This window comes from Cyanistes caeruleus, chromosome 1, assembly GCF_971803275.1.
Source record: "Cyanistes caeruleus chromosome 1, bCyaCae1.hap1.1, whole genome shotgun sequence".
Taxonomy (NCBI): Eukaryota; Metazoa; Chordata; class Aves; order Passeriformes; family Paridae; genus Cyanistes; species Cyanistes caeruleus.
The window spans coordinates 40,647,185-40,662,880 of record NC_141701.1 but is presented as its reverse complement, the minus strand read 5'-3'; the positions used below and the strand labels follow the sequence as shown (position 1 = coordinate 40,662,880).

Genomic DNA, 15,696 nt, shown 5'->3' with positions numbered 1-15,696 from the left:
TTGTTTAACATAACCTCTGTCATTAAAGAACCCCACTGCCTGTGTTGGTCTGATTAGATTAAACCTCAACAAGAATTCGCTCACCACTAAAAAAGCAGTATTTACAATATCTGAAATTAAGTCTTACTGAAATCAGTAAGATTTAAACTGAGAAAGCCATCAGTAAGTTTTGGAGACAGTTGGCTTTTCCTGCAATCACTTGCCAGCTGAACACCAAGGAGCTCTATTTTTCTTTGTGTGTACATTAGAGACTTGCCTTTCAAATCTAATTTAATTTAAAAAGTTTAAGTCTTTTGAGTTCTACCAGTAGCCTTACATTTCAATGACAAAACATACTCTGCTGGAAGATGTTCTTTACTATTCTTTAATGCCAACAGAATCAACTACAAGACTTCAGGAAGAAGTATCACCCATAACAGTTATCCCAGAATTAGTACTAGGGTTCTTGTCACTTACCATTGAAGTGGATTCTTTTGATCCTGAGAAGGGTTGGTGATTTTCTTTCACAGCAGGAACTTCACCAGCTTACCCAGGTTTGGGTTTTGATAAGGTGCTAGAAGATGGGCAACCTAGCCTTGCCCTGTGGCTCTCTCTCCAAGCTGGATATTCTAGGTCTAGAAGTTGAATGGGAGCAGAAAAGACAACACATTCCCCTTCAATAAACAGGTGAAGCGGGGCCTGGTACTTGAACATACGTGTTTTAGAAAGAGCCTTCTTAAGGAATGATTCTTTTCCCCTTAATTGGCATGCATTCTCTGAAGGTTTCAAGAATGAAAGAGAGCCTTACAAATATTTCAGACTCAAAGAATTTTCTTTAGTCTATACCTAAAACCTTTGTACCTCAACCATCATGACACTTTCAGATGTTTTCAAGAAAGAACTTCTCCTTTGCTTTTACTGGCAAACATACATCATATCAAGTAAATCAAGGCAGCACTTCATCATTCAGAATGCACAACTCCACCTCCATTTAGAGGAAAAGTGTTTTTATAGATTGGTGGGATATGGATACAGATACAAGTAATTACTGAAATTATTTGAAACAGATATCAGAGAACTCTTCTTCTGATGAACAGTTCCAGAGCCCAAAACTGAGATAAGACCAGCTATCAGATTTAGACAGCCCTCCCATTAGGCTGAGAGTCTCAAATCCTTCTGGACATGCTAATTTTATATACTGTTGGGTCTCTGGTGAAGTACCTTACCTGAATCATAGAAAAGTAAACTTTTAATAGTACTTACTATCAGGAATCAAAAAAGCAAGTTAAACTGTATCACACAGCACTGGAACATTCCCACATACAAATGGCATCAAAGCAATATCCCATCTTGTTTTATTAGGCAAGAACCCACCTAAATCATTATGACCCAGCTGCACGCAAAAGCCAGATGCAAAACCAATGGCCTATTACTAGAGTCAAAGGAACAAAGTTACAAAGTTACAAAGTGTTTATTTATGATCCATGCTGAAGATTTCCAAGTACCTACCCATAAGGTTAAAGTCATGGCTTTTGTTTCAAAAGCAGAAAGCTTAGAACATTCAGAACAGACTGCAGAATTTAATAAACTAAAGAAAGAATGCAGGGAAGTGGCAAAGCAAAGCTTCACTGAATTTCCCATTTACATAACTTCATTATTGCCAGGAATACACATCATGGTCTCTGTGCTCCTTATGTCCCCTGTGTACCTTGTTAGAGGCTGCTGGTCAAGTCAAAGTTACTTTTCACACACATATTCACTGAGACAATTAACTTCATTCATACCAGTCTGCCATGTAATCTACTTTCCAACAGTGAGGACTCCTGCTTGGAATACACCAATGTTCAGAAGCAGACAGGTATCACACACCTCTTCCCTGGGTGGTATTTCAGCCAAATACTAAGCTGACCAAGGTAGTAAAGTTCAGATGCTTCAGTCCTGTAACTCTGGGTAAAAATTACTTATAAATGAAAATGAAGGAAAAAGTTACTGAAAAAAGGAGCAAAACCAGATTTACTGAGTTAGAGAACATTACTTTGAGATCAGCTTAAAATACAAGATATGACAGTAAAAATAAATACAAAAGAACCCTACCACAGGAAAAAAAAACACACACATCATCTTCATTAACTACATGAAAATACAGAATAATTACAAAGAAAACAGTCAGACAGAATCATCTATGCAGACAACTTGGAAATTCCCCCCAAAACATAAAAACCCAACCAGGAAACCATTAATGTATCAGCAGCACTGCAGCTATTACAGGCAGATTTGTACCAGAAAGCACTTCCACAAAAGTGTAATTTTTGTTATGTTGGTGAGGAGAGCTGTATTTCCTTGGAACATACACAACACTGACACTTGCTTACATAATGTTTAACAGTTTTGTTTTACTTGTCTCAAGTTCTTGCATATTTTAAAGCATAACCAATCCCCCCAGTGTTCTGCTATTAATTTACTAAACTATCGTAATCAAATTTTGTTTCAATAAGACAAAACTTCATTGCTGTCTCAGTTTCCTTTAATTTCTATACATAAACCTATCACCTGATTGGAAAGACATTCCAATCAAAACCAGCTTTTCTATGTCTTATACAGACACCTACAGTAATACACAAGTACAGGTATGTGCAGGAATTCACTAGCTAGCAGGTACACGCAACTTAACACAGCCGTTAATGCAGTATTATTAGTGATCACAAATGACGGTATTTCACACACATTTTTTTAAAACACATAAATTGCATCATAATGCTGCTCACTGAATCCATTTTTATTTATTCCAGCTTGTTTTATAGATTAACCTCAGCAAACATAAATGCTTGTATTAAGACAATAGTAATGAAAAAATATGCATATTCTCCTATATGATTTTATTTATTTTACTGGGCTAACATAATACTAAAATAATCTAGCCAGTATCAGAATTACAAAATTGACTTCAGACACAGGTAGTACTAGGATGATGCTCTTCTGTTACTTAGGAGAATGAAGAGAAAGGCTTGTGGTCAGACATGAGCTCCTGAAGTTTGGGGTATGGGAAAAAGTGGATTGAGCTCCACACAACATAATCAAGAACTTGACAGCTATAAAGCAAATTACACAGGTAGAAGGATAGCAAGAATTTTCTTTGTTGCCCACAGGGGAAGAAAGATGTAGAGTGTGCAATTTTTAGGCTACTCCTACAATTCAAAAGCTTTTCTGCATTTCCAGAAGTTACCTTATAATCACTCTTGGAGAATTTATTGCCTGCAAGGAAGTAAGTCTCCGAAGAACAGCCCTAGCCAGAACTTTGATTTCCCCTCCACAGATAAGAGACACCCAATACTCTTACAGACCAACTTATAATAATAAAAAGTTGTTGAGTAGGTAGAAGCAGTCAGGTTCAAAGCCCTGGAACCAAGAGTTCCAGAAGTAAAAATGAGTAGTACTATGAGCATAGATGATTACTCTTAAGTCCATGTCGTTGGGAAGTAAAAATGAAGGCAATCAGAAAAAATTACTCATGTCCAGATCAACAGGGGTAGATTAGAAAAAATCTAACTACAGTTAATACCTTACAGAGAGATAATGTAAAATTACATAATAAAAACTGACTTAATGGGTAAAAATTGCTCGGTACATGCAAGGATACCCACATCATGTCACTCTCCTAAATGCATATATGCGCACATACCCTCATGTGCCCGTGTATACATACACATCGTCAAAGTGCAGGACTGTGCCGAGCACTGCACAGCAGAAATACTCCCGTACTTCCAAAAAGTGCTTTCTTAAGCCTCAACTTACCTCATGAAGTAGATCCACAAACAACTGGAAGTTTTAGATTTTGGTTGAGTGATGCCATTCTTCTCACCTCCCTAAGTTTATAAGTAATGACTCGCTGAATTTAAAACCAAAATTGTTATTGCAAAGCAAGCTAGACAAATTAGATACTTACTTATCAAAGCTATCACTGTATTTTATGAAGCTCTCCAACTTTTCCTTGGCATATTCTACCACATCTGAATGAAGCTCTATTCCATGATTTATCCCGAAAGGTCCTGTAAATAAAAATAGCATGGTGTGTTTTTGTGATGTTTCTTTTCTAAGCACAGCAAAGCTGCATGGAACAACATTATAGTGTGAAAACATTAAAGACATGTAAAACAGAAGTCTCCAAACATTGCTAGACGAAGTTATTTTTTGCATCTGTACCAGTGCCTAAAGAGGCAGGTCAAAGGCCAAAGGTTCAATAAAATAATAGACACAGACCTACAACAAGAAACTACAGAGCAAATTTTCTTGAAAACATGCAGAAAATAAGTTGACTACACCAAAGTCAGTCTGAGCAAACTCTTTTCAAAACATTACTAAACTGGAATACAACAAAGAAAAATTATAATGTAGTCTGTATTTTGATATTTAGATTTTGAAGCTTTCTTATGAAGCTTCAAAAGCAAACTTTTCATCTTTTGACAGTTTAGGGATTGGGGGATTATATACCTTCAGCTACATATGCTCTTCTATTTTGCAGGTTGCAAAATAAAAAATTTGGTCTTAATTTAGTTATATATAATAATTGATTTCCACCTAGAACAGTGAAATTGCCCACACATTATGTTCACTCATCACAATCCCATCACAACTGCATTGCCTTCCTGTGATCAAATCCAAGTATAATTTCAAGTCAAATTGTGTGCCAAAAGTTAATGCTATATTTCAGGAACAAGAAGAAATCATGAGACAGTATTATGAGGATTATCCACATCAGGAAGGACTCTGAATCAGACAGTCACATTTGCTGTAAGGATTCTAAATTTAACACATACTCATAGCCCAGGGTCTTTAGTCACTGGAGCATAGAATTGGAAGAGGGAGAGGGCAGGGGAAGAGGGAAAGTAAACATCAATAAGATTGGACAAAACTTTTATTTATATCCTCTACTGCATTCTAAATCTTTCCTAAATATTTAGTTCCATGATGTTACTCCAGTGAAACAGAATTCAATTTGTCTTTTCTAGGATACAGATTAACAAAACAGACCTAGGGTTAATAATAGAGATTTTGCTTTACTGCAACAAAAATATAGCATATTGTATACCATTAACCTGATCAATAACTGCACTCTTAACATAGCTTAAAGCATTTTCTGCTGGGTGAAATAAATGCAAAACTAGGTTACCACTGGCAGTGCTCGTAAGATCTTATGGATTGCAGGCAAGAGATAGCTATCACCAAGGCATGCTCTCAGAACCTGTGAAAACATTTACCTCCTGCTGACATGCATTTTTACTGTAAATTCATTTTATTATTGGTTATTTTAAGAAAAGTATTGTCATAGGCAATCCCTTTCTAGCTGTTTAATATTCTCTTGTACCATGACAGGCTATGATGCTTCTATCAGCTCTACAGCATACAGCAGCATTCAAGGTGTCTTCTTTACCTAAAAATTAATCACAATTTCTTTAAACTCATAATCTAAAGTAAATAAAAAATGCATAAACATCATCTGTCCAAAAATTCACATGTACATTCCTTCAAGCACCTAACTTTGAGGACAACTACAACATCCCGCAAGTGTCAGTTGCTCCAACAACCTGAAATTAAAACTATGAATGCAGAACATTACCACATCATCATACACCCCAGTATCCATAATTTAAATGGAAAGATGAGAAGCATGCTCTTTTTTTTCACTGGGAAAGTCACAGCTGGACATGTAAGCAGAGTCAGCTATTCTAAAAATATGAAACCAACTTCTCTACTTTCCGAAACCAACTGGCCCCCTTCAGCATAAGGAGACAGCAATTCCACCAGGTAGTCTGAACTTTGTTTACATTTTAACAGCATCAGCAACAGTTAACTTAATCTCTGTGGATTAGTGTGTGGTCTTTTTAGTATGTTGCTATACTTAGAAGTGATCACCAGCTTCAGATTGTCTAATAATTTAACCTAGTCATTTTGACACTGCCAATGTGCCAGAAGCATTACTCACGACATTGTCAAATTGAAAGATACCCAACTGCTGTCAAAACCCACATGGTTCTGCTCCTCACTGCACTGTGCACTGAAATTGGTTTGGAAAAACAAAGTGAGCTTCTAAAAATGAATATGATTTATTTGTCAGAAAATGACATCTGTTTATTTTTCTTTGTTAAAACAACTGTTCCCTGTTTCAAAAAACACTAAAGTAGAATTATTATACGTAACTAATTTTATAAGAAGGAATATAGTAAGAAAATAAAGGCACATAAATTTTATTTATACCTTCTACACCTCAGCGTAGAACTCAACACTTTACAACACTAAGACTTTGGTGACAGGGTACAGCACTCCAAAACATGGAAAGTCTACTTCTGCAAGTAGCAGGGCAATTGCTTCTCCAGGCTGCTGAGCCCTGCTAGGAACTATCAGCACCTGAGATGCTGTCTTGGGAATGTCTGCAGGGTAACTGTGCTCCTCAGGGGCGGTCAGCCAACCTCACCCTCGCCAGAAGAGTCTTTTTTAATTCCCTCAACTCTGAATCTACTATTCTGACAGATAGGAATTGTGTTTCATATGGAGAGGTCAAACCCAGGAGCATTCAACAGCTGGTTGAAATTGGTTAAGTACAGAGGTACAAATGCAATATACAGAATCAAGTGCAATAAATATAAATTTCTTGTCTTTTTTTTAAACATGGAAGTTAGGAAAGAATAATGAAGTAAAAAAGCTTTCTACAAGACAGAAATAAACACGTACCATTAGTCACCACCCTGTATAAACATTTAATTTTTCAGAGAAAAAAATACTGCAATATTAAGAAATTATTTTAATACTGAATTTAAAATATTAAAATCCAATTTAAAGTATCTACTCTCGATTAGAAACATTCCCAGAGAAAAGCAACAGTCTAAAAGAGTAGATAGCTATACCTTATTTTTACCTGTGAATCACCATAATTCCTGTTTCCATAAAACAGTGGAATCTCTTTTATGTATTAGTATTAAGTAGAACAAAAAATACTGCAGATACCAACAAATGATGTTTGTTACACACTATTAGCCATAATTTCTTCCTTCCAATAAATCAAATTGATGACAGAAAGCAACTAAATTAATTGAAAATGAGCAAACCAACTCTTGACACCTTATTTTTGTATATAATTAAATGTAAGCAAAATCTGTATATTACCGTCAGCAAGATTTCTGCAACCAAAGAAAAACTGCATGTAATATGGTCAAGAAAACTGTATCTATAAAGAATACACATTAAAATAACTACAGCTGCTTTATGTAATAAAAAAATTTGTAAAATAATTAGTTGTTGGTGCATGTGCTCTGTAATCCAAATGTTGGGCATGAGGAGATTCAATGCATTTTTCTCTCCAGGTGTTAAAATTTAATTTAGGAAACAATATTTAGTTCCATCTTTTTTCCTATAGGAAATGTATTTGAAAACAAGAAAAAACACAGTGCTTGTGTGTTATTTTGAAAACCTACAGACCTGATTAAAAACAGTCTACATCCCAAAATTTTCTCACTACAAAACTGATTAAATGTATTTTAAAATAACTGTTTGCATACTGACACAGATTTATTTTTCAGTTAATTCTCTCCAAGATAAATTAGCCTTTACAATTTAGATTTGCCTTTCCATAAATTGAAGATCAAAACAGTAACATATAGTGAAGGTACAACAAAGAATGCAAATGCACAGGAAAATTTTAGTCTTCAAAATTTCTGCCTTTCCCTTTTAAACAAAAATATAAGGATTGTTTCCTTTCAAATGAGAATTTTAGGCTACAGAATACAGGAAGAATTGCCTTTTCCAAAACACCCATGAAATGTTACCAAACTACAGCATCAGTGAACTGCTTGTAGATAACAAACAATATTTTAACAACACATCTCAAAGAGCCAGCCTTACATATGGTAGTGTCATTGTTAAAGAAGTAAAAGTAAGGTTTTACAGGGCATGTGTAATCTCATAAAATATGCAAACACACTATATTTGAATAAAAACGTTCAAGTTACCTAATATTAATAATTACCTAATATTAATCCCACCATTGTACTCAAGTATCCGGTTCCACTACCCAGATTTAGAAAAGACAATCCGGGCTGAAGTTTCAGTGCTTCCATGACTTCAGAATAAATGCAAGGTGCTGACAAGTGTATATTTCCATGCTTCCAGGCCAAGTCTTTGTAAGCATTGTCCCTGTATCCTTCCAGATAATAATCACCACGATCAATCGCTCTGAAGGCTTGCTCCACACTCTCAGTGCGAATGTACTGAGCTTCCTTCAAGTTATCGATTAAGTCATCATTGTCTTCTCCAGCACTCACAGCTCCTCCCATGCTGAACTTCCCTGGTAATTCAGTTAGTTTGCAAAATACATTAGGAGGAGTTTTCTCAACACTGTATGTATGTAATGGAGTCTCAGCTGCTTTTTCAGAAGGACATCACAAGTGAATCCTGCAAAACAGATATATTTACATAACTTGAGTTTCAACAGACAAAGAAATTGACAACTATTAGCAGGTAATGAAATATTGATAGTACTGGGTAACTTTATGAAGCAGAACTAAGAGTCAGGAGAGCTAGTATTCAATCAAAATACTGTTCCTCAGATTTTGACTCAGAGCTGAGAAACATCAGCTTAATATGTCAACATGGACAGTCTACAGTGTGCAAACCCTTACACTGTGTTACTTGCTAGACACTGCAAACACTACAGTGCTAAGAACTCATCATCCTTGTTATGTATTTGAGGGGGCATGGATGGGACAGCAACTGCCCTTCGGTGAGCTCCAGTCCCACCCTGAGAACTAAGTGTCCAACAGCAGCTGGAGCTTGTGCCAACTTAGATAATTTTGAAAGAAAATAGGTTTCCATGCTCTAAGATCACCCCATGGGGGGAAAACAAAGCCCAGTAAGGGATGATGCTCAGGAGATGCTTTTCAGATGTTCACTTTTTAGCTGAAACAGAATACTAATGCAGATACAATGGCACATTGCTCTCTTCTGCAATCAAAACAGTAAAGCCCAAAAAGTGTCAGAGCGCCTCCTAATGCCTGCCATATTCAGTAGAAGAATAAATGTACCTAGAAATTTTTAACAGCTTGTCAGCTCATAAGTGTAATTCTACACAGAACACTGCAACAACACTTCAAAATAATTCCTTCAGATCTGTATTTTATCTGCAGTTATTTCATTATGAATTACTAAACTCAAAATCCAGATGTTAACATTTTTCATGTTTCATGAATTACCAGTAAAACAGCAACAGAAGACTAGGAGACAGGAAAACAGGAAGTTTAATGCACCACTTCTAGGCAAATAAAGTACACAGTGAATATCAGAATAATGTTGACAACACACTGAAGTTTTAGTTGTTGCTCAGTAGTGCTTAGCTTAAGCAAAGACTTTTCCATTTCCTACACTCTGAAGTGAGAGGCACACAAAAAACCAGGAGGGAACATGGCCAGAACAGCTAACCTGACATGACCAATGGGATATTCCATAGCACAGGGTGTCAAGACCAGTATATAAACTAGAGGGAGTTTACTGGGGATGGGGATGGAATGTTCAAGGCTGTTAAAGCTCTGGTAAATCATAGATGAAATGATGACTGCTTGCCATTCAGCTGCGTGTTTCCCTCTGAAGCAAAACCAATTCCCACTGACATGCAGGAATGGAAAGATGTAAAAAGTCACCACGTGCAATTATCCAGCAACAAAACCTTTGATTAAAGTAGAAAAAACAGACTTCTGAACACCTCATGTGTATCCAACTGCACATGAATATTTCTTTCTACTTGTGAAAAAACCAGAGGACAACTTAGACAGAAAATATGAAACCTGAGACATTTTAAGTATAGATTATAAAAATATTCCAGCCCTCCTTGTTTGTCTGAAGTTGCACCACACCTGAAGGTTCAATGAAGCAAATTATGATACTTCAGTTGAACAATCTACAGAGACTAAAACAATACTTTCTGCCTTCTTTCATACTAGGAAGTTCATTATTATCTTGACATATGTTTGGTAATAAATTTAACTAAAACCACAATGGTAAGAACTGAGGTTCCTAAAGACTAAATTCAGCTGCTTCATTTGAGAAATGGGAATGCTGCTTTCAGCTCTTCCTGCAGGGTGCATCCACCACCTCGCACCAGCAGATGGAGAACTCGGCTAGCCATCAGCAGTGTGCCAGCAAATGTGCAGAGGCCGCGAATGGGAAAACGTAAAGCTTTAGCATTTCCATCAACAAGTGTCTTCACTCCTTTCACGTAACGCTTATTCCCTGTAAATAACATTTTTCTAACTTTTGACAATCACAACACTGAAACAGAATTATTTTAGGTATTTGGAAATTTTGTGTTCTTGGCATTATATGATGGCTCAAGTTATTGCAGTATCACAAGACTTTTTACTGATGACACCAACGAAGAGTCTCATCTTCAGTAATGGTTATCACACAAAATCTCAAAGGCAAGAACAGAAAAGGTGTGGTCAACACTGTAACATTGAGGAAAGTAGGGGAGAAGAGAAATGGAGTCTCCTCTCAAGAATGAGACACAGCAAAATAGCATGGCTATCTAGCAGTGCAGTTGAAGGCTACATCTCATTCTACATACACTGCCCTTGTCTTAAGAAGGTGACATTAGGTAGATGACGTTTGCTTTTTATGTATCTTGTTCTGGTTTACTTCCATTAGTCATCTACAGTGCTCTACTCTGCACTCTACAGCTACAGGTAGGCAAAAATGCTGCTCAAATGGAAAGTATCTTTGTTCAAAACCAAAAAATGCCCTAGGAAGTGAAACAAATAGGTCTTTTCATGAGAAATGGCCTCTTGTGCTGCAGAGAAATACTTTTTGATCGTTCACTTTCCTCCAATGCTTTTATGTTCACAAACTTTTGCTCATGAAGTACAACTGCTACTAGCAGAGATGATAGATACTTTAAACACACAGAAGAAAACATCTCAGAAGCCGTTTTAGCAGAGGTGGAGAAAAAAAGGCAAGTTAGTCAAATCTTCCGTGTGACAGTTGACCCAGGACCAAGATAAAAACAGCAGAGCATACTATGATAAAACTTTCTACACAGCTGAATACTCACCAAAAACATCCTGTGAAGCTCCCTGATATTAAGATTGAAACACAAGCAGTTCACAAAGAGCATAAGCAGCATTCTGATACTATTACACAAAGAGGTAGAGCAACTTCACAAGAAAGATGAAGGTTTATCAAACCTTCAAAATTAACAAAACGCAGCTATTAGGAATATTAGCCAATACATATAGCTAACTATATATATGTTATATATATATAGCTATTTGCTTAGGAATCTCTGGAATACAGAAGCCAACAAAAATTATAGTATAGGAGTTAAAATTCCAATATAGTCCTTATAAAAAAAGTTAATTCACTTAGTAAAACCAAATGCAATTAACACAATCTTCATTTCTCATTCCACACTACTCATGGATTTATTTTCATAAGTTGGAACCCTGTCTTGAAGTTTCTTATATTCAGGATAAAAAATGAAATGGACACACACTTTCCGATTTCCATAACTATCTACAAAAATGTATAATACCACCTCTGAACTGTTTCTGACCTAACTTGTAACCAGTTTCAGTGAAATATCTTAAATAATTTCTGGGTGATTTTTTGATGGCTTTCCTTTTTTTTCTCCTTAATACTGCCACATTAATGGAACACATTTTTTGGCTATGTGGCTAAGAAGCGATGACAATTTGAGTGCATTTTAATTCTTCATTGTTTTATAAGATTTGTAAAACTCTTGGCTGAGAAGTTAGTAACAAGGTACAAGGTTAACCAAGTATTTTTGCCAGCTTTTAAAAGGACACAAGTTTTGCACGTTTCAGAATTTCTATAAATGTATTTGTACTTCAAGTTATTTTCCTGGGCCATTAAGGACTTGCACACTCTCTTAAATACAGTTTAAATACCATGTTAACAAGGTATTCAGTGAATTTGCCAGACAAAACCTCACTGACATTGCTACAGCCATACAATGCCAAGTATCTTAAAATTTAGTATCTTGCAATACTGACATGACCTGACTCCACACAGATTACTCAGAAATACAAACTACTTGAGCCAACTAACTTGATCCCTAACTTTGTTTCAAAGAATGGAAAATAGAATAAAACTTAGAATCAGCCATATTTGAAGTCTCCTCACAACTTTTCACTAACACATCAGCTTGGAGAAACATGAGAATGAATCGGGAGTGTGATACATTACTTTAAACTCACACATAGAATACAACCTTGCTTGGTGAATCCTCCCTCTTTCCTAGGAGAGGAAGAACTCATTGAGCTGCACATTAATATCAGGATTCAGCTGTTCAGTTTCCCCAAAAAGGAATATTCTGTGACTGGCAACAGAAGGGAATTAACCATGAATACACACACAGGTCTCAAACACTTCAGTGAATTTAAGAGTTCCAGTTTACTCATGGCAAAGATCAGCAAAATCACTCTGATCAGCAGAGATTTTAAGTTCCCCAGGCTACAAATCAGATATCAGACCTATTCCTTTCTGTCCAGACTCAATACATGACATCCCTGCAGCTGTTATGAACTCAAGATCATGTTTTGCCTGTTGTCATCCCATCCAATGACTCCTTTAACCACAGGACTCTATTTTCAGTTTAGCTTCCTTTCTTCTCCCAAGTATCTTAATAGCGACTCACACAAGGGAATTCAACCCCAAACCACAGAGCTGAGCTTAAGATTTCAGCAGGAGCTTTCAAACAAACAGTATGATTGATTAAGATCTGAAAGGAAAAGAGTAATTCTAATATTACTGTCACCCAGCAAAGCCTGGAGAAAACCAAAATATGAAGTATGTGCTGGCATTAACTAAAAGTAGTAGGTGACTACAAAATTAAGAAAAAACAGGGGGACACAGAGGTATTTTGGAATGAAGTCTTCATAAATATTTTTTTAAATTTTTACACCTAAACCTTGCTGCTAAACTGATACTAAAGACAGCAAAAAGTGTAAGTGCTGTGGAAACCAAACTACTAGAACTACCTTCTCTTTAATGGCTACTTGTTTTGTCACTCCAAGCAGCTATGAAATAAGAAAACCTGTTGTTTTTAGGATATATGATGCTGCTTGGTGCATTAAGGAAAACTGTCGGTAACACTGCACATTTTTAAGTCTATACTCTAGACTAATCTTACGTAAAAGCATTCACTCCTAAACTGCTGTTCAGTGCATCACTTCAAGAAGCTCGTCAAGTTAAACAGACACAAATATAAAACCAAGCAGAGGCAGCTCCCCAGTACAGTGTACTCCACAGAGCATACTTCGAGGTTCTTTGCAATATAGCAATGGAACAAAAAATAGACCACAGGATTAGTGTTAAGTCAAATGAATGTAAACAGCTACAACTACTGACTTAACCTGAATTGCATTGACCTACTTGGGCAGAAAATGTTTGTCAAGTCTGATGTAAGCTTAAGCCCTGATCTTCCTGTTTGAGCTTTCAACAGCTGTTTATACAAGATTCCAGGTATGTGCCTGCTCTCACTGTTCCTCCACCTCTAGTCACCTGAACACACTGAACAGCAGACATGGTACTGCATTTCTCTCAGAGGAGGTACTGAAACTTATGGAACTCCACAAACGTATGAGCAGTGACAAGCATATAAGCACATGATCAAATGAATTTAACCTTGGTAGCTACGCAAGGGCATAATTTTGGACTAACTTGCTGAATAGCTACTCAACTTTTCTTTTTCTTTTTTAATATTGAGATAGTTCACAAGACCTTGAGTAAAAAAATAATAAAACAACATAGAATTTTATTAGCTGCTTTTTTTGTTTGTTTGATTGTTTTTCTCTTTTCTTTGAGCTAGGAGACATTCCTTTCATGGTCTACACTGTCTCTTGTACTTAATTTGCTGTTTTCATCTGAAATGCTACCTACCCTCTGCACACCACACTAAGGACTGAATGCTGAAAGGAACATTTTTCTATACATAGTTTTTGTGCCAGACCTGTTCTCAGGTATGCTGAGAAAGGCTTGAAAATTACCTGTTACTACAAAGTAAAGCAAACAATCCTACATACTTCTTGGACAAAAATTTTAATGTGCAGATTAACCCCACATCCTGAGTTAGCTCTCATTATTACTTAAAATCTGGACAATCAAATCATTTTAACAAAGCTAAGCCCCTCAGGCTTCAGGAGCAGTTTCTTCTTCAAACACAGACTCACTCATTAATTGCTGTAGGCAAACTGGTGATTCCCTCTCAACAGGTTGTATGTATACCTTGATGACTGAACGAACACTAGCTCTGCCTTAGTTCTGAATACCATCAATTGCAGACTTCAAAATAATTAATATTGCTTCGCTATCCACAACAGTCCAAAACATTTCCTGTTGCTTAGGTGTAAGACAATGCACAAAATGTTCTCATCTCTGGGGAGCCTAAGATGACTTAGTGACCTTTCAAAGCTCCATTAAAGATCTCCTAAGCAAAGAATATCAGTTTAACCCAATGTCTAACATGCAGAATATTCCCTATCCTTCCCCTAATACCAGTGTCCATGACAGAACCTGGCAGTCCTCCTCTAGCACATTTTGTAAAGGTCTCAGCTCCTGAGAGGTGTGCCTACAGCTCTGTCTATTCCCAGGCCACAACTATTTTTAGTTTACCCAGTATAAACTAGCCAAAAAGCTTTTATCAGACTGGTTGGGAGAAAGGGGAAAGATGAAAAGCTTCTCTCAGGGGCCTAACAGACCCATAGAAACAGGAGGTACCACATAATAGCAGTTTGTTCACTGTCTAAAATATCAGGACTTCAGGACAGATATGAATTGATGATGTTTAATACCTACAGATGTCTGATACTCACTGAGCCTGTCTCATGCACCTGTTTTGCACATCAGAAACTGCTGTCTGTGCACATATTTCACAAATTAGTGAGCTACAGAATGATCAGGCTGCAAAACTCATTGACACAGCTTTGTACAAGCTACAGCTACAGCTGTAGAAGGATTGCTAGAGCTTTGTAGAAGGATATTTAATGGAGAGTATTTATTTTGAGCAGGTTCACATAAGCCATAACAGACAAAAGTTAAGAATCAGGAGAGCTGTAGAGCGATGTGTAAAAAGAACTGGTTCTTGCGTATCTAATTCTGTTTAGACTGAAAAGGAAAAAGGCATAAAAGTGACACACTTTCTGCAAATTTTAATATTGTGATCGTTTTCCATCTAAGATAACTTAATATATATATAACAAGTGAAATAGTCAACATTTTTAAAACAAAACTTGTTTCTCTTCATGAAAGAAGATTTCATTTTAAAGGTTAATAATTTAGCTTGGGTGACCAGAATACAAAAATTATGCTCCTTTACTTGGAGTAACCTTAAGAGAGTAACCAATAACAACTGTGGGATGGGGAGGGAGAATGCTCTTTTACAATGAAATACAAAACTGATTTTGTACAAGAACTGAAACATACTTTCCTAACCTTTTACCATAAAAGTTACAGTTCTTAAGCATATCAAGTCACACTTCATATAACTTTGACTAGGCAAAATGTGCCTCATGACAAAACTTTCACTATTTCAGCCAGTACTAAAGTTCAAAAACTTACTGCACATAAACATTTAAAGTTATTTAAATAACTCACTTCTAGCAGCAACAGAACAACATACGCCTGTTGCCTTTAGCAAAAGAAAATAGAAATGAGGTCAAG

The 15,696-nt window shown here is 36.4% G+C and overlaps 1 protein-coding gene across 4 annotated transcripts in view; it reads right to left on the bottom strand.

The window, feature by feature from the left end:
- Positions 1 to 15,696, bottom strand: part of PCMTD1 (protein-L-isoaspartate (D-aspartate) O-methyltransferase domain containing 1) — a 41,053-nt gene that overhangs the window by 15,017 nt on the left and 10,340 nt on the right. For 3 of the 4 annotated variants that reach the window (XM_086888326.1, XM_023921141.2, XM_086888339.1), the window contains exons 2-3: positions 7,997 to 8,421; positions 3,923 to 4,025 (exon numbers count right to left, since the gene is read on the bottom strand). In XM_086888326.1, coding sequence (XP_086744452.1) covers positions 3,923 to 4,025; positions 7,997 to 8,303 — 410 coding nt within the window. In that variant the 5' untranslated portion in view covers positions 8,304 to 8,421. Of the gene's footprint in view, positions 1 to 456; positions 615 to 3,922; positions 4,026 to 7,996; positions 8,422 to 15,696 lie in introns of those variants that run through there. The other variant, XM_023921142.2, reaches the window with a different exon arrangement.